Genomic DNA, 26353 nt, shown 5'->3' on the forward strand with positions numbered 1-26353 from the left:
TAATGTAAAGCATTATTTCTTTTGGAGATTACAATTTGGCCTGCAGATAATGCAAAGGAGATAAAAAAGGACCAAACTCACACCTGTGAGCTCTTAAAACATTGACCAGAAATAACATGCCAAGTGTAATGCTACATGGGTTGTATAGGAAACAAGATAAGAAATCCACCTCTGTCAAAGCTGATTTAAGGTAGGACAGGTGTGACTTACAGTTGCCAGTACAGCACTTACACTGCATCAGATGTAATTAATTCATGTTTCAAACAAGGAGGTAGCTCTAAAGACCATTTGAAAAAATAAAAAGCAACTAGGAAAATTAGGCATGAAATGCATCTTTATCAGCAATATGCTTTACAGCCTTTGGCATCACTTGTTTAAAAGCATGTAAGAGTGTATCACTGTACACAGGTGCCTGAGGCTAATGCAAATGATGATGACTGTGCTGTATTAAAACCTCATACCTTGCAGCCTTCACATGTGATGACTCCATAGTGTATTCCAGAGGATTTATCACCACAAATTTTGCATGGTATCACTTCAATTTGTGCTGAAAAAGAAAACAAGACATATATTTTGAGTATGTAAGTGTATTTAATATTGTTCTCAAAAGAAGATCTTTAGAACTAGAGCTAGAAAGCAGATAACCAGTTGACCCCCACCAATACAAAACTGCTTTGTATTGTATGTTTGTTTCTGAATGCTTTGGTTTGGCAAATTTTAAATGCTTCATATGATGTTGTTTCTGCCACATCCCACAAAACTCTTCAGTATTTTAAGATGCCTCACAATTACTAAGTTTTTCCTCATATTCCCTTTTTTAAAGTATTTTTTTTAACTGGTCAGTTTCGTAATCATTGTTGCTAATGACAGTCATTAAGGATCCTAAATAATAATCTGAATTGTCCTTTCTTACATAATTCAAATATTTGTGACTTTCTATTTTTCTGAGGTAGAAATACATGGTGCATTCTGATGCCTGTTTTTAAAGCAGAGTAGAGGTGATGAAGTTTTCACTTTCTTCAAATTACATCTTCAAGACAAAAAGATACTAACAGCACTGTCAGAGACAGGCTGGTAAATCCTTGCTTAACCTCCCCATTTCTTCAAACTATTTGCTTCAACACTAGGTCACGGGCAGGCAAGGCCCACAGATGGAATTGAGGTAGACAGTGATTGTTTACCAGGAGAGTCAGGTATGATCTGAAAATGTTTAAATATGGACATCCTTCAGAACTTTTTATAAACATAGTGGTCATTTGATTCTGAGAAGGAAAATGCATTTCACTATCCTCCATACTTTTTGTTTTTGCTAACATAGCTGTTTGATTCCCATGGTTATTGTGAATTCTGTGTCCTTCCTTTCAGAACATACTTTGAAATGTAAGGAAGAATTGTGCCTTTATTTTAGTCGGATGAATTGTGAAGAAACCTAAAACTTATTTTGTTTCCTTTTCACTTGATTTTCAATGTAGGATGCATGCCTCCCTGCTATTCTCCTACTCCAAAGTAGAATCACATTTGGAAAGTACTCCTGGCAGATGTTGTTTCTCCATGTCCAGGACAGGAACTGCATCAGTTCTCTGCAACTCAAGTCTCTCATCAAATCCTTGGGTAGAAAAGCTTTTTTGGTAGAGCTACCCCAAGCACAAGGTTAGCTAACTGTTAGTACTTCAACAAGACACATTTAACTCTAAAATGGATTGAGACAGGGAAACAAGATTATTGTCCAGTTGCTAATCCTAAGAAGAGCATTCCATTTCAAATTTGTGGGCTGTTGAAAAGATTAAAAGAACCAGAAAAAACCCATACTTAAAAATGAGTGCACATTGTAAGCTAAGCATTAAATATGCTTGTACAGTGGATGCTGTGAAAATATAATCACATAGCCTGGACTTTGCCCCGTTTCTACTAATGATTTTCGTTTGTCTCTTTCAGCAGAAGCCAGGAGTTTCCTTCTTACCACTACCTTCTTCTTACCACTTTGTACTTAAACAACCAAAACCCAGCTGTGTCCCAGTGAGCCACCACCACCTCCCACCGAAAGGTGCATTGCATACCCGACCCCTTTATCCTCCTATTTGGTGCAGAGGCTTACAGGGGTAAACTGCACAACAAGGTCAATAATAGCAGGCCCTCTGCTCTGGAAAGTTAATCAACTGTTCTCTTGGGACAGCATATTCCAAGGGACCCAGGGAAGAAGAACTTACACGGATGGCTTGGGGAGACGTCAGCTCACCACTGTGGGCTCCTTTTCCTGACATACTGTTTGTGATCTAGCATAGTTTTAGGCATTGCTCAGGCAAGGAAACCAGTTTTAAAACTGCTCCTAATCCATGCTGTATAGCTGGAATTCCTTAACAGAGAAGCACCTGCAGTTCTTTGGAAATTTCTCCAGGTTGATCCTGCACGAAGATTCTTATGCTTTATGCCCACTGTGATAATAAAAACATTTAAACATGTGCCTCCAGGCACTGCTGTTTGTGAGGCTAGTTTGAGTAACTGCTCACAGGTCTCTGCTTCAGACCCATGTGGATGGAGAAAGTCTCAGCTCTGGGACCATGTGCTGCTTTATATCTCAAACACACATGTCAATGTCAGAGGCAGAAACTACAATGAGAATGTGAAGAAATCTTCAGGAAAAGACAAGACAGAGAAAAAAACCCACAAGAAATATATGATGGTACTTTTAATGTGATTTGCATATACTATTTGTAACTCTGATAGGAACAGAGATAGAAGAATTGATCCTGTGACACTGGCTGCAGTTAGCACAATAATTTTTACTGTAAGCAACCAATAATTTCATGCATGAGTTGTAATTATAGGCTCTATATTCATAGTATTTGTGGATCAAATCCCTAATGCTAAGGCTCTGAGTTTCAATTAATATGTAAACATTATATCAGACTTGTGACTCTTCAGTTAATTCAAACCTTTATTCAAAAATAACGATTCTGTAAATTAGTAAGTATGAGTTGTCTAGGAAATTGCTACTATTTCTCCTCAGAGAACACACAGAAAAGACATCCTTAGGACGCAGAAGGCATTTGAATAGTTTAGAAAAGTGTATTTTGCTATGGGTCCCCAGACATTTCTGTTTTTCATAAAACAGCAGAACAATTTCAGGATTCATAACAGAAATCTTGATTGTACAGGCCAGATAAAAAACAAGCCACTTTATTCCCAGAAGGGTCTTGAGCTACTGTAATGAACATAGAGTGTACTATGTTTCTTCTGCAGATATAATCACAAGTCACAGATCACAGAATATTCTGAGTTGAAAGGGACCCACAACAATCATCAAGCTCAACTCTTGAGTGGCCCATATGGCGACGATGAATGCATAACTTCGATATTACTAGTTGACACAGACTGCTGCACCTTTTGCACATCCCATTTTTGTTTGTCTACATATGATCTTACATTGTTTTTTAATTCCCTTCACCTATTAGACCACCAAACAGTTCAGGGACCTATATATCAGACTCTCTTTACAGCTATTACAAAACAAGCAGCTTTCTTCTGAATTCCTTAAAAATATTAAAATGCATTGAAGTACCACTTCCTAAATATTGAGGCAAAAATTGAATGAACAAATCAATAGTGGAGTTCCCACAATGATAACTTTCAGCAGCACAGGAACAGAACTTATTTTCTCCCAATGTACTAAACGTGAGGAAAGAGTAAGAGCAAAACTACTTAGCTCCACTTCAAAAGTCTTTCCACTTGCCTTTTCACTCATTCTTACTCAGATACTATGAGCAAGAAGTGTGGCTCCTGCCTCTTTTGAAGCAAGCCTCAGCCTGAGTCTGTTTGTCCAATTTTTCAGTAAGTACACTGAGATGTATCACTTGATGAAAGCCTGCAAAACCACCATCACCCTGACGTCTAAGAAAACATTTATAATGTTTGGATACATGCTGCACTGTGATTACTCCCTACCACCAGCTGTAGCACCACAGAGTCATGTCTCTGCAGTATTCATCTCTTATTTCATACTTAGGTTCAAAGTTCTTTAGGACAGGGAATTGCCTCTAGTTTTACAAGACATTCTACACACTGTAATGCCATAATGGAAATTAATTAATTTTACATTATTAGTAATTATACTCCACAGACAATGGGATAACCACCTGGAACCTAATTCATTCTCTCAGGACAACAGGAAGTAGGGCAAATTCTATCAAGGAAGCAAATCCAAAATAGACTCACACATTTGAAACGACCACTTGGACATGAACAAACAAGTATTTAAAAACATCCTCCAACAAAACATTAGCCCAAATGCCATCTCAAGAAAGATCAAAAGTACACTGAGCTGCCTTTTTTATCCTCAACAATAAAACATTTACTCATGAGCATGAAGTTCATTATCCTAAAAGTAGGAAAATAATCAGGTTTCAAAAGTTATATTGGTTAAATTAGGAATGAATCTGTAATGGGACACACAGTTAATTTTCTGAATTCCTACTGAAAGAAAGGTAAGAGTCAACAAGGCAGCTAATGTGTCTGGATGTATTTGTGGGGATTGTCACTCACATGCATATGATGTCTAACAGAGCAAAAAAACCCTCCCATGTTCTATATAATTTCAGTTTAATATGTGAAGAACTTCACTTAGGAGAGACAGGATTATAATCTCCTAGACTTGTATCTCTGGTTTAAGGGGGGGGGGGAAAGAGCTTTCAATATTTAGTTCTTGATCAAAAGATGATAATAAAGCATGCCAAGCATAAATTTTGAAAAGGAAGCCTTTTAATACTCTTATTTGTTGATCCACGAGGGGTTGTACTTGAAGCATCAAGCCTAATCAGAGAACTGATAGTGAAAGAAACAGTTGCTTCATCTTTCAAGAATTCCCTTCATCCTTTTGTTGGAGTTTCTTGAAAAATGCTGGTAGATTGGCCTAGTTCACTTTCATGTGTCCATCCCTAAGTGATTTAAAATTAAGTATATTCAACATCTTTATCGACTTGCCAATTCTATAGTTTTTATCCTGACCTCTGTGAGTACGAAATGCTTTTTTTCCTTGCATGTTACTGTCAATAGAAGTTTCCATGGTAAGTTAGGCTGCCAACTAGATCTTAGCATCCCCTTTGCTACTGGAATAGATGTTCTCTGGTTTCACAGTAAGACTTCAGGTGCTGTGAATTTGTATTTAATAATCTGAAAATATACAGCAGAGAATACTAGTTACATTTGCCTCTGTCATACCTCATGCAGTGAGACCTGAGGTTAGTAATCTCAGCAAGTTAATTAATTCCAGAAAATATTAACTAATGTGTCTGTAGATACATTAGTCGTCAGTCATACCCCAAATGAGCCATTAGAGTGAAATGGTAAGGCACAATTCACCCAGAAAAGTAATGTTTTCATAAAATCTCAGCACTTTGGCACAGTGATACAATAAGCTCTGACTGTGGGTCTGGCCCCTGGACTTTGCTAGAGCAACAAAGACTCTCTGAATGAGCAGCAAAGTTGATGGTTCTCAAATATGCCAGTCCCAGACAGACAAACCCCAAGAAGCAACATTTCATGTGTATCTCTGAGTCTCACTGGGCACACATATTAAAAGTTATCTCTACACAATATGTAAAAATGTGTCATGAATATCAAGGTAAGAGATAGTCCTGGAATTTGGACATTGAGAAATCTGATAGATCACTATTCAAAATAGAAATGGGATACATTAGTGCAAAAAAAGAAGGTTTTATGCATAAATGGCATGCAATTGTCATGTCTGATTTCTTTCATCGTCACACACCCTTAGCTGAAGTTCTTTTAGTTTATAACCAATGTCACTTGGAAGGCAATTTGGTAATATGCTTTCTTTTTCCCTTCCTCTTTCATGACTTTCCACTGTGGAAAAAATGAGCAACAAAACCCTCAAAACAAAACAAAACAAAACAAAACAAAACAACAATCAAACTTGCCCCCCCGCAAACCAAGCCAAAAAACCCAACCAAAAGCCCCTAAAAACCCACCAAGAAAACCCAAAACAAACACAAAAAGCCAAAACCAAACAAGAAAACCTCCCAAAAAACCAAACCCCTCCAAAAAAACCCGTAACCAAAAAACCAAACCAAAACAAAAAAAAGTGCACTTAATTGTATACCAATTCTTCTTACAGATAAACTTTGCCTTTTATTGCATGGCTACTCTAAAGACCATTGGAAAAGTGCATTTTGAAACCTCATTTTTTTAATGGAAAGCTTTTATGTAGCTACGCTGTGCATCCTTATTGTGTGCATTTAAAATCTATTAAAACAAAAGATCAAACCTTAGAAACACATGTGCTAATGTCTGTAGAGTGATGTAAGTTTTTAAAATTACATGCTATATATTAGCCTTTTTGCATATGAAGAAATGTCCTTATATCTGCTCTGTAAATTCAAACTCTGGAAGATACCCTCGTGAGTTTCATGGCTGCAGTAATCTTTACTGACCACTGTCAAATGGTTTGAAACAGGTGAAGTAATACGACTTCAAATGATTATGGCTGCTCCACAGCTGAAGATAATTTAAAGTTGTTGATATTTTCTGATCTTTTTGTATCTTATTGTTACATCATAATTTTGGAAAAAGTCTGGAAAGAATGATATACATTCAGTAGAGAAGGTGAAATTTTGAAGAGAAAAATGAGCACATTTTAACAATCTTTTCCCTAAGTGCTAATAAGCACTGAAACAAGAAAAAAAGTTTTGTTCCAATATTATTTCCTTTCCTAAGTGTAACTACACTGGATTCAGCATTATTCTTCGACAATTTATGAACAGTAAAAAGTTGTTACATTTGTGATGGTCCAGGGATACAGATGAGATGAGATTTTCAGATAAATTTTGTATCTTTTATTAGAGAGATACATTCTTTTTAAAAGAAATGCTTTTGGACCCCTAGCTTTTTATCATGTCTTAAAAGGGAGCAGAGGACTTCAAGCTTAAAACGAGTTAAGGATAACTGCTCCAAGCTGAATTTAATTTTGATGATCAACTAAAAAAGCTGCAAGATCTGCAAGGGTGGATGATTCCCTGTGAAGCAGAGGAAGTTGTGTGCAAAAAAAAAAAGTAACAATCTTAAGAGCAGTGATATAATGCTGTGAGATGATTTATTTTGGATTACAAATATTTTTTATTTTCTGCAGAACTGATTATTTAAATTAACAATGTAATTTGTAAATTAACAGAAAATAAGGATTTTCATTGGGTTAGTACCAATGACATGTGGTGGTGATGCAATTTCCTGGACTCCAGAAAAATACTGCACAGCTTTGTTGCTAAGAATGTCAGTGCAGCACTCAGTGAAACACCAAGAGATAAAGAATCTGACAAAGGTACACGAATTGCTACCTAGAAGCTTGTTTGTTTCTTTAACTTGGAGAGGACAGAGTGGCTGAAGTGAGTAACAAGCACAAGTGTTCAGGGCTTTCCCAGATTTTTTGGAATGGTTCACAGCCGAGGAAGGCAGCAGAAGAGAAGCAGAATTGCCTGTATCCTCTGCAGGGCAGGGACGACTAACAGAGTACAGCCCATTGCTCAGATCCCAAAAAATAGAACTCAGGTCCTTTTTCAGAAGCTATGGCTCAAAGCTTGATCCCTGAAAGGCTGTGCTCATAGAGGTCAGAAAGTGTCAAAGGATCAGTAAACTCTGACAGCTCACCTAGCACTCCGCACATCTGTGTAGAAGCATTTTCATTGCCTCTCAATGTGAACGTCTCTGTATTAATCTATTAACTATTTACCCTAGTACCTCAAATTCATGGAAATTGTGTGTGTAACATCACACACACATTACACATCAAATTGTGTGTTTAACATTGTGTGTGTACTGTTGTGCGACAGTAACACAACAAAAAAATGTTGCCTAACTAACAATTTGGGCTCCGCATGTGAGTTAAATCAGAGTTATTTACCTAAATGATCAAAGCTTTACCCTGGGCCCCATAAAGAGCTCAGAAATGTGCCCTATTCATAGGGAAAGATTTAAGTATATAACATATGCTGAATTATTACTGTACAGTTTCTGCTTCCCTCAAAGACTCAAGCAATGGTTCTGCTGATACTGCACACTTTCCCTAAAGAGATTATTATGGTAATCCCAAATATTATACTACCCATGCTATCTTATATTAGAGCTCATCAGATCCAATGTTCTGCAAATAATCTCCAGCAGCTTTAGCTAGTGTTTATATAAGCTGGTCAGGATGACTGAGTAGTGATGACCATGTTTTCTATGCAACTCTCTAAAACAGTGAAAGTGCACTTGGTAAAGTGCTGGTAAAAAACCAGCAGCCTATACAGGAAATATGTTGCATATGCAAAGTTCTATCCTATGAGAACTATACTTAGTATTTAATCTGCAAACTGTTTGTCATAATTTGTCGATGTTTCATTTAAAATGTTTTATAATATATCAGGCATTTAGTAGGACAAATTATTTTTCCTCCTTAACTTCTCCTTACTCAGAAAGCTACTTAAGAGTGTGGCAGGTATTTCTAACCCATTATTTCCTGAAGACAACAATCCATGGCTTCCTTTTTTTTCCTTCTGGCTAAATGGACTAATGAGCTTTGCAAAGGAAGAGTTCAAACAGCACGATAAATATTTATAGTCCATTTTGCCTGTCAAAGGTGGCTGAAATGGTCATACAGTAGTCAGGACCTTGAAGTCAATTTGTTGTTAGATATGCACAGATCTCTGCTGTACAGTCACAAAGCTGAGCAACACAGGGAGAGATGCTGCAGGAACATGCTATGTAGACCTATTTTCCAGGCTGTGGGATCACACACAACCTTATCTTTCCTCACACCCAGCCAAGTGTTATTGCTTGCTGGAGTGGGATGGAAGTGAACTTAAAACTTAATTAATCCTGCAGTGGAAGGAGGGTGTGGTGGTTATACTTAGCTCTTCTGTCTGTGGCAGCACCCTCTTCTCCAGCATTTTGCTACAGGACTGCAGTTGCAGCACACTGACAATCTTTGTATCCCTCCTCTCCTCCCTTAGACCTGCACGCTTTCATTTGGATGTCCACAAATTCCAACACTTTCAGTAACACTCAAACCCAGAATTCGATGCCATGCAAAATCTCCAAGGAAAATGAGGACTGTTGCACTGTTAGATTATAGCAGTGCAGCAAAATGACAACCTAACTTGCATTGTCTGGGACTTTCCGTGACTGCCATCACAGTCAAAGGAAAAGCTTCCAATCCACTTCCCTAGATGACTTTTCTTGCAATACCTTACTTTAGACACAGTATAACTCATACAAGGCAAAGTTGTGAGACACAGGCAATAACAAACAAATAATAAAAGTGATTTCAGCCTGAAATGACTCTGAAATCATTCTGATGTTGCCTTCTTAGAACTTTCTGAATTTCTACGTATTTCTTCATAGTTTTGCTAATCGCTATGGATTTTCACTTTTGCTCATTCCTATTTAAATCTGTGCTCCATCTTTTTGAAAAGCATTTAAATCAGCTGGAGATATTCTTGGATTTGCATCTGTTGCTGTTTGAAAAAATGTTCTACTTACCAGCTGTCTACTTACCAATATAATTTGCCATCTTTTAAACACAGTAGGAAGAATTAATCTTTAGTAAAACTCCAAGTGCAGTTGTCTCAAGGGTAGACTTGTACAACATGTTTAGTATTTCCCCCTATTTTTCACTGTAATGTCCCATATTGTTAACGAAGTGAAGAATAAAAATATTTCAACTCACCAGTTGCATCAGGTTTTATTCTGGTTTGAATATCACACATTTTGTTGTAAATAAATAAGACCTCCAGGACCAGAACAGTAGTCTTCCTACTAGCCTACTTGTTCACAGTTACACCTGTGCTGTTACAAAAGTGGAGTCTTAACAGACTGCATTAACAAGATTAAATTAAAGAAGTAATAAGACACAGACTGTTCCATTTCATTAAAGAAGGGAAGAAGACTGCTGGAGGCACTAAGTAATGAAATAATATTTTCTTTTGATACTCTATTAATGTATGCATTATCTATTTCAGTCCAATGATTTTAAGATTTCTTTTTTTCTGGAAATTCTGAAAATAACTCTCAGCTTTCCTTTGTCATCAGTTTTTGTTTCAGACATCCATAAGACATGGAGGATTAGAGTGGTAGATGTAAGATGCCAATTTATTACAGATAAAATCCCCATGTTGTGAAATGACACCTATATCCTGCCTACTTTCAGCCAGAGCTAAAAAGTAAATTTTCTTCCAGTGTTTTTAGATGTCATGTGACAGACCTGTCTGAATTGTCCCTGTTGAACATCCACTACATTAAAGGAATATTAATTGAATCCCAGTTGCCGTTAGGTTGTACTGAAAACAGGAACTTAAAGGGTAAGCTCTCAGTATCAATCCCTAACAGAGCTGCCCAGAGCCTGGAACTACTGTTTGTTTTTTTTCCCCATGGCTTCTACGACAGCTAGAACTGCATCCTGGTTCATGGGTTACACTTGCAAAGGCATGCAGTGGCTGTTATGCACCAAATGTGACACAGCTGAACACAAAGCAAGATTTACACAGGCTGTCAAAAATAAAGCAAAACAGTGCATAAGAAGAGAGCATTTCTAAAGACAGCTAATACATTACATGCATTGCGTCTCACTAATTCATTTTCCCTTTTGAGTCTTCGTGGATTTTCTGTGCTTAGAAAGAATTTCTTTCACCTCCCCATTATACATTCCCAGGCTTTTCTGCTGCATCATTACTTCACTTCCAGGTAATCTTTCCTTTTTAATCTGTTTTCTCATACCCTAGCCTTTTGCATAAAGATGTTGTTGGAATAAGGACTGATTCAGATTCTAAGAGTTCTGCCTTGCTAACTCTGCATATTAATTTCCTTGGAATTTGTACCAAAGATAAAATAGAGAGGACTTCAACTTCAAGATTCAGTTTGCCTGATACATACAGAGGACTGTTAATCCTACATACTACTGGAAAAAAAACCTGTTCAGAACTGCCATCTCAGCCACTTTGCTTTGAATGCCTGCTTGGTTTAGATAAAACAGTTGAGGAATTTTCAAATAAAGACACCAAAGCAAGAGGAAATATTAGGGGAGAATTCTGAAGTTTATGAAAATAAGCAGAATTATTGGAGATTGGGGTAAGTACAGAAAACAAACAAATGAACACATGAGTTGGGAATAATCAGGCTGAAAATATATTTTCCCAATAATACTGGAAACATTATTTGAAGGAGAATATGTAACAGGACGAGTTAATTATTTGCAACAACTAATTTAAGTCTGCAAAAGCATTACACAGCTATTTTTTTCACGTCTGTTCCTAGAACTAGTCATATATAGACTGCATGCGTGGCTGTGGGTTTATAATCTTAAATGCAGTCTCAAACTCTTGGCCTATGGCATTTTGATGAATAAATATTCCCTGGCTTGGTAAAAAATAGTTCTCTATTATTTCATTAATCGAAGCCCTTTGATGTTATGAAGCATAATTTTTCTTGACTGGGTAAATAATTGGTGTATAATTTTACTTCTGTTGCAACAGCATTTCATTCTGCTGAAGTACTGATTGCCTAACAAGATCTTTAAGTCTCAGTGTTTCATAAAATATTAGAGTTTCCCATTAGACACACCGCTTTCCTCTCAGATAAAAAACATGGATCAAAGAAATGGCCAAAAGAAATGAACAGTATTTAAGTTGGTTTTTTCCCCTCTTTTCCCTCTCTAATTTGTGTAACTGAAAATTAGTTCTGCATGAGTCAGAAAGAAATCAGTAGATTTCTGCCAAATACTACATACCCTTCTGATGCATGATTTACTACCAAACTGGTACTGAGCAATGATTCCAGACACACTGGCTTTCAAATCTATCTATCACTTGACTAGCAGCCTAATAAATCCCACTGTATGTCCTGTTGGATGTGCTCTACCTCTACAGGCTTCAGGGTCTAAGGACTTAAACACTGTGTCTCAAACACTGTCAGAGAAGGAAGTTCTCCTAAGATAAGCCACCACAACAGGAACTTAAGAAAAGCACAGATGGCAAATAGGGAGGCATTAATACCAGACCTAAGTGGAGGTGAAGGTTTGGAATTAGCACACTGGACAAATTCCACTGTGCAGACTGTGGTAAAAGTGCAGATGACAACAAGAGGAAGATGCCAGGCCTGGTGAGGCAGATCAGGATAACCTGTCCAGACAAAAATTCCCAGCATGGCAAACTGTGAGAAAGGAACAGCTGTTTACACACACGCCATTCCAAGTTATGGAAACAGCATCTATGTCTCATGGATACTGGGGACCTGGACTGTAGAAGAGTGGTACCTCCAGAAGAATGCTTTGGGACTCCCAGCACTTAGCACACCAGGGTGAAGAAGGATAAAGCAGGATGCCACAGAAATCAACGTGGTGGTGATATCTTTTGCTGCATCTCTTACTCCATCCCGTCCTCCTACTATTTCTATCTCTGCCTCTACCTCACTTTCATGGTTAAATAAAATCCATACAATTGACTTTGGTGTATGGTCTTGTTTGCGCCTTAATTTAGGCAGAGGCATCTCTTAACAACTGGATCTTAACACAGGGCAGGAAGAATTTGGATGCAGAAGTCTCTGCAATATTTACATTTTGTAATGAGACCTCAGTTCCTGAAGAAAATGGAAGTATTTTAATTCTCAGAGAACTATACTGATACAACATGATTTTCAGTATCTATTTCTAGAAATGTACCCCACTGACTCTCAGCTGAAAAAACCCCTAAGTTGAAGAATAATTTCAACAGCCAAACAAATACAAAATGAAAACTTCCCTCATCTATAGCACAGATTAAAACAAACTGTGAAATCCATGCATTATAAGCTTCCTTTTGACCATGAAGCTGTCCTATGAGCTGGCTTAATAACATGAACCAACAGACAATCTCAATAAAAGGCATCACCACGCACCTAGCTTTCTTTTTAACTCTTTGAACACAAAGAGATCATAGAATCACAGAATAGTTTGGGTTGGAAGGGACCTTCAAAGGTCATCTAGTTCCAGAATTCCTGCAATGAGCAAAGAAAAGTCTTATTTGCACATTCATGACAAAATATTGCCTGATTGTGTTCAACAGGAAAGAGATTTTTTTTTTAATATAATGAATATTTTTGAGGTAAGTGGTTATGGAGAGAAGGGCAGGAGTTCCTAGCACTGTTTAATTCTGTACCACCCATATCATGGTGGGGGTATGGCTCCAGCAGGAGGAAGGCAGGGCCAGCAGTGGCAGGGCTGCTATCTTTTCATGGGCTCAAGGGAGGATGTGTACAAGTTTTGGGGTCAGCCTGGCAGAGACAGCCCCCCTCTGCCACTGGCTGTCTACTCCCCGTTCCTCTGAGCTGCACCTTTCCTGGTTTGGTGCTAACAGACAGAAAAGGAAGAGAGCACTGGCAATGTGGAGCAGAGCCCAGCTGAGCTGCGAGGAGCCTCAGCTGCAGCCACAGCAACTGCAGCCAGAACTGCCAAGAGCTCCACTCCTGCTCCCACAAAGACAGGCCCAGGACAAGGGTCCCCTGACCTGCTTCAGAGCCCTCTCAGGTCCCACCAGGTTATGTCTTGTCCCTGTTTTTCCGGTGTTTTTGTGCTGGGGAGGGAAGTTAAGCTGCAACTCTCCCTGACATATACTGCCTGCCTTTGTTTTCCCATGTACCATGTGGCCCAGCATGGGGCCAGTCACCATTTCTGCCTTTGTCTGGGAAAACCACATTGGCTGTCTTTGGGAAGTGTTTTTGTTTATTCAGTGGTGAATACCCTTTTTTTGTGCAAAACACTCACTTTTGTACACTCTTCTTTAATATTTTTGTCATTATTGTGATTTTTCACTGAAGTGTGATTCCAGTTCATAATCTTCTCTAGTTTTCCTCCACTATCAGAAGAGGGTGGGGGAAAGAGGGTAATCTGAGTGGGTTTAATTTTCCTGCTGTGCTTTAAACTGGCATATTAAGAAAGGAAGGAATTTGACACCACTGAACACTTTGGAATACAGCCTTATTCCTAAATGAGTAAATTCTCTCATCAGTGTAATTTGCTGAGTAGTTAATAGCATCTTATAACACACACTACCAGAGAATGAACTATGGAAATGAGGAATGTAAACAATTTATCCCAGTAATTTAGGGAAAAAATAAACTATAGAAATTATTGCACAGAAACTGATTATTTAAGTACAGTAAAAAAACTCCCACAAAACTAACAGCATTCTTCAGAAAGACAAAGCTATTAAAATTTAAAAATTGACTGGGTATTATTTTTTTTGGTAAAAACTACAAATACTCAACAACAGGGTGTGCTGAAGCCGCCCTGTGCACTTCCATAGCTCAGGGAGTCCTTCAGCGTCTCGTAGATAAATCTGGTTTAGTTATTAGCTGAGGTAAAAATAATTTAGCTAAAGCACAGAAAACCTGGCCATCACTTTAGAGATAACAAATGTGGAGATCGGAAAGGAGGCACAGTGGAATTCACTTCCATCTAGCAACCTTACTCTTGGTAAGAGCAGACACAAGTTGCACCCCATCTTAGTTCTGACCAGAGTGTTGATTTTGGCAGTAGACAACACGGGCCATGGATAGGACATGGAGATTATTCTCTACCACCTCACGTCATTGCTGGGGGAGGAGGAAAGGGACTCTCTTCCAGGAACAAGGGGCAGCAGAAGGAGCAGTCAGGTACTGCTGGCTTTAAGCTGGAGGGTACAATTGGGAAATGCTGTTTCCAAGAAATCACGAGTTAATTTTGCCTACCTCGTACACTTTCGTTATTAATACTGATGTCACTGCTGTTTCCAGTAAATTGCTCTTATCTCAACCTCTGCTCTTCACCTGTTGGGCCTTCAATTCTCCTCTCCAGCGCCAAGACAGGCAGAGGAAGAGGAAGAGTGTGAGGGAAGGGAGCAAGCAGCAGATGTAGATCCAGATGACGTTGCATTGTACACAATCCATCTGCCAGAGTTTGCACCAAGTGCACGCCATCATCATACGTCAACTCATTGGTATTGATGTCAATGAAAGGAGAACAAACAGTTCTTCAGGTACCTACCCAGCTTTACTAATACAAAAATCATCTTTATTCCACTGTCTTGACCTGCACCTTGGCTGTGGAAAGACTGTCCAAGACTGCAGACTGATTTGAAGGACTTGAGCAGGATGGAAACACCCCATGCCCCACCAGTATGGACCAGAGTCTCTGCTACTGGAAGAAAAACATGCCCCTGTGTGAGAGAGAGTACACACTACCAGGAACCTCTGGTTTTTCCTGCGTGACCACAGGGAGGACATGAAGAAACTTTTTTTAAAAATCTGGATGACAGCTTTATGGAACAGGTCCTAAGGGAACTGGCTTGGAAAGATGCCCTCCTTGATCTACTGCTTGTCAACAGAGTGGATGTTGTGAGCAAAGTGGAGATTGGCCACAGCCATCGGTGTCTTGGCCACAGCAATCATGAAGTGATTGAGTTTAAAATCTCTGCTGACGTAAGAAAAGTGCCAGCAAAACCTCAACTCTGGACACAAGGAAAGCAAACTTTCAGGCAGGTCAAGGAATCAGCAAGCAAGGTCTCCTGGGAAAACGTTTTTGCAGGTGCTGGGGTCCATTGGTGTTGGTCACTTTTTAAACATCACCTCCTGAGGGCAGAGAAGCAACAATTCCCAAATGTAGAAGTCAAGCAGGCAGGGCAGAAGGTTGGCTTGGCTAAACAGGTATCTTTTCTTGGAAATAAGGCAAAAAAGCAAAGTGCATGGTCAGTGGAAGCAACGTCAGGTGACATGGGAGCAATACAGAGATGCTGCTGCCACTGTTGGGAGAAAATTTATGCAGGCAGAACTCAGCTGGATTCTGGCCAAAATTCTGTGGGACGATAAAAAGACTTTTTTTAGCTCAATAGTGAATGGCAGTGCAGAGCTAGCATCAGCCCATTATATAATGAGGATGGTCACCTCAAACAGGGACAGGGACAAGGCAGAGGTACCTAATGCATTCTTTGCTTCTGTCTTCAGCACAGAGGATGAACCAAGAGCCTCTCAGTGCCCTGAGCTGGAGGATGACAGCAAGAATAACCAACTCCCAGCAGACCCTGAAACAGTGCAGGATCTGCTGCTACAGCTGGACCCCTATAAATCTATGGGGTGTCCTGGGGTAACATTATGAAACCACTTTATTCCTTACCTGCCTGCTTAATGCCCACAGCTCCTGTACCTTTAAGATAGACCCGAGGGGCAGGGCCTGAGCTGTGGTCAGTTTAATGGCTCATGGACCTGGGGGAGACATGGGGCCACATGGGATTCATCCAAGAATCCTCAAAGAGCTGGCTGATGTGATTGCAAAGCCTCTCTCAATGATTTTTAAGCAGTCTTGGGAATCTAGAGATATCCCAGCTGGCGGGAAGCTGGAAAATATTGTCCCAGTTTTCAAGAAGGGCAAGAAGGAGGAGCTTGGAAACTACAGGCTTGTCAGTCTCACTTCAGTGCCAGGTAAAAAAACAGAACAGATTTTTCTGGTAAGTATTGAAAAATACCTGGAGGACAGCGCAGTCTCACTGACAGCCATCACTGCTTTGTGAGAGGGAAGTCCTGCTTGTCCAATCTAGTTTCCTTCTACAACAGCATAATTCTCCTGGTTCGTCTAGGAAACCCAGCAGATGTAACCTTTTTGAACTTCACCAAAGCCTTTCATACTGCCTCTCACAGGATCCTTCTGGACAAAATGTCCAGCCCAAATATGAGTAACTGTGTTACCTGATGAGTAAGCAACTGGCTCATGGGTCAGGCATGAAGGGTCTTAGTGAATGGGGAAACAGCAGGCTGGCATCTGGTCACTAGTGGGGCTCTGCAGGGCTCCATCCTCAGCCCAGCTTTCTTCAACATACTCATTTAACACCCTGGATCTAGAACTCTCAGGGAATACTAAGTAAGTTTGCCAATGGTACTAAGCTGGGAGGAGCTATCGACTCCCAGACAGCCCTGCAAAGACCTTGACTTTTAACAGAGCTCAACAATCAGCAACCATATAAAGTTTAACAAGGGCAAATGCTGGATTCTGCACCAGGACTGGGGCAACCTTGAATGTTTATACAGAGAATGAGAGCTGGAGAGCAGTGCTGCAGAAAGGGACCTGGGGACCCCAGTCGATGGTGAGTTGAACATGAGCCAGCAGTGCCCCGGCAGCCAGGAGGGCCAAGTGTGTCCTGGGGGATATCAGGCACAGCATGGCCAGCTGGGCAAGGGAGGGGATTGCTCTGCACTGAAGAAGGGCCACAACAATATTGAAGGGTCTGGAGGGGAAGCCTTATGAGTAGCTGAGGTGCCTTGGTGTGCTCAGGCTGGAGGAGACTGAGGGGAGACCTCATTGCAATCTTCAACATCCTCATGAGAGGAAGTGGAGGAGTAGGTACAGATCTCTTCACTCTTGTGAACAGAGGACTCAAGGAAACAACATGAAACTGAGTCAGAGGAGATTTAATTTAGATGTAAGACCACAGTACTGAGTGGGTATCACATTTCTTACCAGACACCAGCCCCTGGGAAGCTGAACAATATAATGAACTGCTAAAAACCACACTGAAAGCCATGAGTGGGGGAACAGTCACACACTGGGACCTTCATTTGGCAAGGTCACTTGGTTAGTTAACACCCATTTAACTGAGTTAGTTAACACCCACCAATTTAGTTGAGCTGGCCCTGCCCAATCAAAACCTTCACCTATCACAGAGTGGGATAAAGTCCCTGTGTGGTGCATCTGACAAACGTGTTAGGTATGTCAGTTTGGATTAGTCCTGTCTCAAGCAAAGGCAAACCCACCCATGGGATTCTTTTTGCTCCATGACCTTGGTGCACTCGGTAATGCAGAGGGATTGGGAAACACTATGTGTACGTTTAGGGGATTTGATTTTAGAGTGAGAACAGTCTAATGTTGAAGTATGTATGTAATGTTGGTTGCTGAATGACTCTGCCACTGTGTGCCATAACTACTATGGACAGTGAGTATGGACTGCTCCAGATACACCAATCATGAGCTTGTGATGCAGCTTGCAACCACCTGAGAGCACACCAGCCCTCCTGCCCTGGAAGACATCTAGGACAGACAGAACCCACTGTCACAGACTCACGGAACTTCACAGACATCTTGGAGAGACAACCATTGACTATGGAAACTGTGCTTGTGCATATAGCTCCATAATGTATATAGGTGGCAGGTGTACGATCAAGGTATGATGTTGATAGTATAGGATAAGGGATGAATGTCTTGGTTCCAGTCAGGACAGTGTCAATTATTTGCAGTAGCCAGGAGGGGCCATGGCTAGGATCCAGAAGTTATTTGATACCACCTCAAGTCATTGCCAGGGCCAGGAGAAAGGAAGTCTCTTCTGAGGAGGATGTGTTCCTTCCTGTCAAGTAAGTGTGGCAGACACAGCGGTCATATAACCCTAGCTCTGAGGCTGAGGATGGTCGAAAACCACACATTCTGAGCAACCACATGTGACCTGTTTGACTACCTTTTACACTTTGTTATTATTATTGTTGCTGTCACTGTTCCATTTTCTTATCATATTGCTGTTTCCAGTAAATTGTTCTCATCTCAACCTGTGATCTTCACTTTTTGTGTCTCCAATTCTCTTCTCCATCATGCAGTGGGAGAAGGGAAAGAGCAAGTGGCATATGCTTTGGAGAAGCTCAGTGGGAGCACTAAATTGCGGACTTCCATTCCTAAAAGATGCCATACCCAGAGACAGAATTCTTTTTCTTTTGCTGTTCTTGGTATTTTAATCAAAAAAATATCCAACTGTCTGGGGAGTAAGAGAAATGAAAAAAAAAGAAGTGTGTTTATCTGTGCATAGGCAAGACTACTGGTTCAGAACCTCATTTGGTTTGGACTGATGCACGGTTGCCAAAGACAGTGAAGTTGTGCCAAATTATATGAATTAGATTGTGGGTTGCCTCCCTCTTTTCATTTATTTCACACTTGAAAAACAGAGTGTTATAAAAAGGCTGTAAGTAATTTTATTATTTTCCTTCTGAAGGCTGCATATGATACAACCCTGGTTTTACCTGCCAGAACTGTAGAAAATTGAGGAGCAGCTTCTAGGTTGTGGCCCTGCACAGTTATGAACAAGGTGCTTCTGTTCATTTATTTTAGGAAGTAGGTATTGTCCTTGGGGAATGTGATCAGATGAACCTCGCTCTGTCTTTTGCTTTGTATATTCTTCAGCCATGCAAGCTCTGATCAACCTTGCCAGTGCCCTTTTGGATGTTGGCCTTCCTCCTTTGTGCATATGGAACAGAAAGAACAGTCCTACTGTATCCTGAAAATCCTTGTGATCTGTAAATCTGAGTCTTTGCAGCCCTAGGGACATTTCAACAATGTGAATCAAGTTCTATTCCACTCGCAAGTTAAAGATACAAAAATGGTGATGTTACGTTCAAGTTTAAAGAAAAATCAATAGAAATGTATCAACAATCCTGGTGCTTTAATCAGAGCTACTATATATAGATATATGCTATATGATAGAATATGGATGGCATAATATATATGTGATTCCCCCAATCAAAGCAAAATGATAAGCACAAGAAATTGGTAGCAGGATTTTCTGTCAGCTCTTTTTTTATTCTGTTTTTTCTGAAAAGTGATCTCAGCAGACTGCATGAAGGGGAGCCATGAATGAGACAGAGCATGCTCTAAAGGTCTATAAGGCCACTGTGCAGTACATTTTAAGTTAAAAGACTTCAGAAATGATAAGAGAGGCCATACCTTTAAGGACAAAAAATAAGTATCTTTGGACAACCTTGTAACGTTGAGGTGACAGACTTCCTCTGTTAATATGAACTCTTCAAGTCTTTGAAAAACACTGAATGAGTGTTAAGAACTAAGGACCAGAGTATCATCCATAGAAAAACTGGAAAAGAAATTATGGACATGTACTAAATAATATCTTTGAACCGCACTGGAAGTGCTGAGCTCAGATTTTCAGCTTGTCTATTACCATACTTCCTAATTTAAACTTGCAAGATTTATGTGATTTATTTTGACTGACTCTTTCGTCTCACCACTTACTTGTTTTACCTTCCAAGGAGTGACTGACCTCTCATGTCAAAAAAAAGTCTTCTCCCTAAAATGGATGATACATGTCCCAAACGCATGTAAAGAGAATTCACAGGTACATACATACATACAGGAGCAAGTCAGGTGTTTTAGACTCCTACAATCCAGATGTTTACATATCACCTAATCAGGTCACCAGACTTTTGCTGTAGGAAAAAACTGACTTTCCAGAAAAATTGTTGCTGTTTTCAAACCTTGTGTGTGACATGCGCCATGCGTCAATATCTCACTATTGGCTGAGACTATTGGAGGAAATAGTTTGTAATTGGCTATTGCCTGTGAAACTATTGAATATTTATGTAGGTCAATTTAGTTCTTCTAGTGGCCAATATGCTTTGCTCCAAATTTCACTGGTTGACAAATTTGTTAATATTTTTATTATGATTTAAAAAGCCAGTAAATCTCTAAATTGCGTATCACCTTTTGAGAAGGAACACTTTTATAGCTGCTTTCCATTTGAAAGCACTGATCTATGTTGCACAGTTTCTGCTTCAGAGTCTGAATATGAAAGACATAGTTTGGACATTTAAAAGTACATTTTTTTACCTGCACAGGATAAATAGCTACACGCCCCAAATTTTGAACAGTAAGGGAAATAATTTTGATATTGCTCTTTTCTTTTTTTTTTATGTGTCCACAATAAATTTCAGCTTTCTGCAGCAGCAGAACCATTGTCTCCTGAGCAGTTGGCCGGACCTGTCAAGGAAAGCTGTGCTTTACACAGACATATGTCTTACAAAGGAAGCAGAGATAAATCTAAGGTGGTATTTTTATTTTTTTTCTTTAAGCAAGAGTAAATTGCATTCTATAGTTTTTTATAATACATAAAATTCAGCAACCCAAATATTTTTTTCTAGGTACTGAAGTGATCATTTAACAAGAGTAGTGACTGCACATTGAAAATAGAAACCAAACCAGAAGTATTTATGGAAGTTAGGTAATAAAGTAAATTATCATAAAAGAAAGCCTTTTCAAGAGCTTTCTAGTATCTAAATGCAAACCATATTCTTTTATACTTAACCAAAGAACAAAATGAAACCTCTTGGTTTTATTCCTATAAACTGCTGTGGTTACACTCTGCTTCCTATAATGTGTTCCAATTTAAACTCTAGACTCCCTATAACCATAATGTCTTGTTGGAAACCTAATAAAGGGGGACAGTTTATCTGTCAATGGCCACAATCACTATTCATAATTCAGTGCAAGACCTCTGTATTTCCACTTTACTGTAAGGAAACAGTAAATTCTCTCTGGGACCTCTTCATTTTAGGTATTAGCAAATCGTATTTGATGGGCAGCAATGCTGCATCTGACCTGTGCTTGTATCATTTCCCTTCAGTCTGCCAAGCCCCAGCACTACAAACAGAGAGGTGAAATGACAAACACATCAGAAATATTTCAATGGGCATCCTGAACCTAATGAATTTGTGCTCTATCTAGCTGGGAGGAGAATGGAGATTCTGTGCCTTACACAAAACTTGGATAGTTTTCACAAACAAGAACACTGACTGCTACATTATAAGGTCAGTCACAAAGAAAGCATCACTGTTGGGTTTCTAATCATGAATCTCATGCTCATTAATAATACACAAATGAACATCAAACCTTTCTAAAACAACAAGCCCAGAGCTTTGCTGTAATACCTCTGCCAGCACTTCTCCTTTGCACTCCTGAAGACACATATTGTGCTTTTGACAGAAAGAGTGAGTGCTTTTAAGTCACTGCTCTAAATACTACCGCAGGCTTGTTTCCAAGCACAGCATGTGAATAATAGATGCAGAATTCAACAAATTTTAAAATAGTGAAAAAAATTAATTATTAACTAAAGACCATGTCTGTTGCAGGCAGATGACAGGTAATAGAGTGAACATGAGCCACTCAATGTAGTGTGCTGCTATTTTAGTTATGGTGTTCCACAGAATCTTGAAGCACATGACAAAGCTTGTGGCATTAGCCTTCAAAGTCCTCCATGAAGGCATGGAGGAAAACTCCAATCAGTACAACAGCTTTATTCAGACTGCTGACATGCAAAAGATATTCACCACACTGAGCTACACTAGGGTCAAAACCAAAAAACCCTGAAGAACAGGGACCCCTAAGGCTTCAGTACTCAGACACCTGTCTCTTGAGACACTCAAAGAGGGATTAGTAAACCTGTATGAAGTGTTTAAATGCTTCTACAGTGTATAGGCAGCCCAGTGATTTACCATTGGGTCTGGGTTTGTGAACTGCTTACACACAAAAGCTGGAGAAGAAAAGACAGTATCTTAGGTGCTTTGGGCAACATATCCAGGGATGTTTTTCATTTTGAAAATTTACCTAATTTCTTTCTCAACAGCAACTAACTAATAAAACTGTACTAATGACACCAGAATATGGGGGAAGCAATCAACGAGCTATTCTTATACCATCATTAGATGCACAAATCCAAGAATTTGCTTGCAGTGATGTTTCTGCCCCCTTGCCCGAAGTACCTGACATTTTTTTCTGAGAAAACTTTAATGAATATAGCTGTAACTTTTTAAAAAAAATTATTTTTAAGAATAAAAACAGAACACAGCTTTGCTATCCTAGCTGTATAAAACATACTGGGTGGGGTATTGTTTATTTGTTTTGTTATAGCAAGAGGGCAAAGAATAATCTGTTTGTAAGCCAATCCCTGACAGCCTTTGGGATGTTGCCACACCTGAGACAAAGCACTATGACGTGTAAGCCCCAAACAGCCATGCAGACCAGTAAGTGCAAAATGTTCAAGCCACACAGAACTCCAGAGAGATTTAGGTAATTAGGCAAATGTGTGCTGGGTTACTAGGAGCGATGCATCTGAACACTTTCACAAGACATGGTGAGAAGCCTCAGTAAGAGCCTCCCTTTCATCAACTGATAAACCTTATCACCAGCTATGGAACAAAGGGAAAGAGTAATATCAAATGAATCACAAATACAGCTTCCTGCCATGCTAGTGAAATAATACATCCTTGTGAGAAGCCTTTCATCCAGCCATTTTAAAAGAACTGAGAACAAGCTGTAAGAAGAGGAGACCACTAGGAGAACAATGGCATTACTGTAACTTTTTATCACTGTCACACTGCTCTGTCATTATGTTGGGTATACTTTTCTGTCTTCCCCTTCCAGGAGCTGCCAATGAAGTTAGAGAAGTGAAATATAAACTTTTACCACCTACCACTTAGAGTCAAGAAAAACCTCAAAATAACCAAAGCTAAAGACAGAAAATAGCTGACTTACAGCGTTAGTCATCTTCATAAAACATAAAAATGTACAGCAAAAGGATTCTGGTTTCCTAGGCCATGAATTATAGCCCTTCTTCATTGACTTATGTTGACTGTTCCTGAAAACAATACAAGATATAACTTCCTAATGAGGTAGAATAGCTGATGAAATCGAAGGATACAGAAAAAAAAAAAAAGGGTACAAAAAAAAAATTATTGCCATTTTTAATTCTGATATGTATCCAGACAAGACATATCTACTTGAAAGTGAAAGATTTCCCACTCTGTGCTGAGACTGAGAACTTGATTTGCTTTAAAAAGGTAAATGAATGGTACACCAGAACAACTATATTTATGAATGGTACATACTACAATACTGTCTGTTGCATTCTTAAACATGGAAGTACAGTTGTATTACAGATACCAAAAATGGAATTGCTATTAGAAACGTCTTAATGATACAGTATACTCAGGTCTGCCTATAATCACCTTTCTACCCATTTTTCTTCTCCCCACAAACGCTATTTATGAGGAAAGAAAAGTGTATGTCATCTACTCCTTTGCACAGGTGACATGCATAAGGCAATTACTATGATTTTCTGCACCTCAACAATGCAACCATTTCCCATAACTACACAAAGGAAAAAATGACCCTAACTCACATTACTGTACCAGAGACAGTCCTTACTAATACAGCTACTACTACTAAAGATGACATTGAATAACTACAGATAGCATTAGTATTTTCAATTCAAGTAGTTCTACATTCAATTATTAACCAACCCTACCTCATGTTCCCTTGGACACTAATTACTTCTGATCATGTGACCCAGGAAATATGAGCAAAACTGTAATACTGGCCCCACTGAGAACTACCTACCTAGGTAAGGGGGAAACAGTAAGCCAGGGATATATTCCGTAAATGCAGCCCATGTTAACATCTTATTCACTGTAGCTTTAGTTGTTAGAGCCAAGAAGGCAAAGGAAGATAAAATTCCTTTCAGTATTTGAAGGTTTTCCTCATACTGACTTAGCAAGTATTACTAAGAAAATGTGGCATTCAAAAACAGATGTTTTTCTTCACAGAAAAACACTGAAAAACGTTATTAAAAATCTCATGAAAACTGTTTTATCTGGTAAAAGAATAAACATTAAAAAAAAGGTAAGAAAAGCAATTCAAACCAAATGTTTTCAATATGTCTACATGAAACATTGTGCAACAATTTCTCTCTCCACATCAGAGGTCTAAAGCTTTAATTGGCAAACAGCAAAGTCTGACAGGAAAACAAGTTTTTTAAATACCTAGGAATGAAAAGCAAATTGAGTTAGCACAGTGTAAGATGCAAAGTAATTATATAATGTCAATCCTGTTTTATACAGTTCAGTCTTCAAACAACATGTCTGGGAAAAAATATTAATCTCTTTTCTTCAAGTGACTCATGCTCTTTTCCCAAAAAGTAGTCAGGGCTATTACGTGTAACAGCATGCCCTGTGCTTAATGGTCTCTCAAATGTGGATGATGCTAACTAACAGTTAGTATGCAACTATGTACAACTCCCTCTTCCTTCTGTCAAATCCAAGTATCAGTAACTAGCTATGAGAGAACATGTCTTCATTGGGCAACTTTCAAAATTATCTTTTCTGCATAAACAATGTCCATAATCTCTGAGAAAATGCCCCCACAAGGAGATATAAAAAGACTGACTGAAGTCTCAAGAATATCGACTGTGCAACTATGTATTTTCATTGATACATTTACTATTCTGCTGAAATGCAACTAAATCACTGAAAACCAACAAAAAATGGAGTTTCAGATGGCTCATGTCACAGTTCCTGACTGGTAGCACTTCTCAATTTCCTGTATGTACTGTTTTTGTACCTTCACTTGTCTTTATGCCATGCACACTGCTTCAGCTGGATTTCACCTAACACACTCAACATCAGAGAAGGCTTCCATAGAAGGGGGCACCACAGGAAGCCAGAACTTTGCTCTCTACAACTACCTGACCAGAGATTGTAGTCAGGTGGGTGTCAGCCTTGTCCTCAGGCAAACACTGAAGGGATGAGAGGAGGTGCACTACGGAAGATTTGGGCTGGACATCTGGAGTAATTTCTTTGTGGAAAGGGTTGTTAAACATTAGAACAGACTCTGCTGGGAGGTGGTGGAGCCAGCATCCCTGGAAGTATTCAAGAAATGACTGGACATGGAACATTGTGCCGTGGTCTAGTTGACTCGGTGTTGATCAGTCAAAGGTTGGACTCAGTGACCTCAGGGGTCTTTTAAAATCTAAGTGACTCTACAGCTCAGTGTCAGATTACAGCTGGTTTTTCTAAGCAAGGTGATCATGTGATACTGTAAGGATTCTAGGAAATTTTACCTATTCCTTTAACTAAGACTTATGTGCACTTACAAACTTTTACATTGCATCATCCCAGCTGTAAGAATTTCCCAACAGCATGCACCCGTCTCCATTCTCTGTAGGAAAGACAGATGATCCTGGTCCACACTGGTACATTTACTTGAGCAAACTTTGATTATCTGTGAAGATGTGGCATCCAAATCCTTCCTGTAAGTAATGCACCTAAATATATTTTCAGTGGGATCACTGACACTGAACTGATAAAAAAATTATTTGAGAACAGCTGTTATGATCTTTATTTTCTTCTATTACAGGCCTTCACTCTTACCCCTAGCAGGGTGCATGCAATTAGGTTACATGTACTGGATGTCAGAAAAGATGACAAACTTTGATCACTTCTCCAAAAAGAGAGATTGCACATTTCTCCAGTTTAGATTGATGGTGAATTCGAATCTTTTCTTCTGTCAGGGTACCTACAAGATTCTGGAAAACACTATTTGGGGCTTCATTTTCCTTCTCCTCTTCCTTACATCAGAAGTGCAATCAGCACTGTTGCTTACTGCTAAGTCTCCTTTCCCAAAAGCTGGCTTAAGATGTGTCCCTGTTAGCTTCCCAACACTTTAACTACCCACCTTATGATCAAATCCTACTTGTTAACTTCTTTCCTG

At 39.3% G+C, this 26353-nt stretch overlaps 1 protein-coding gene across 1 annotated transcript in view; it reads right to left on the reverse strand.

Moving 5' to 3' along the window:
- The window catches only part of RORB (RAR related orphan receptor B), a 139949-nt gene that overhangs the window by 40821 nt on the left and 72775 nt on the right, over positions 1–26353 (reverse strand). Inside the window, exon 2 of the mRNA XM_085042113.1 lies at positions 462–547. Within this exon, the coding sequence (XP_084898239.1) occupies positions 462–547 (86 nt within the window). The remainder of the gene's footprint in view (positions 1–461; positions 548–26353) is intronic.

The sequence above is a fragment of the Lichenostomus cassidix genome, chromosome Z, assembly GCF_008360975.1.
Source record: "Lichenostomus cassidix isolate B80296 chromosome Z, HeHo_3.0, whole genome shotgun sequence".
NCBI classification, from domain to species: Eukaryota; Metazoa; Chordata; class Aves; order Passeriformes; family Meliphagidae; genus Lichenostomus; species Lichenostomus cassidix.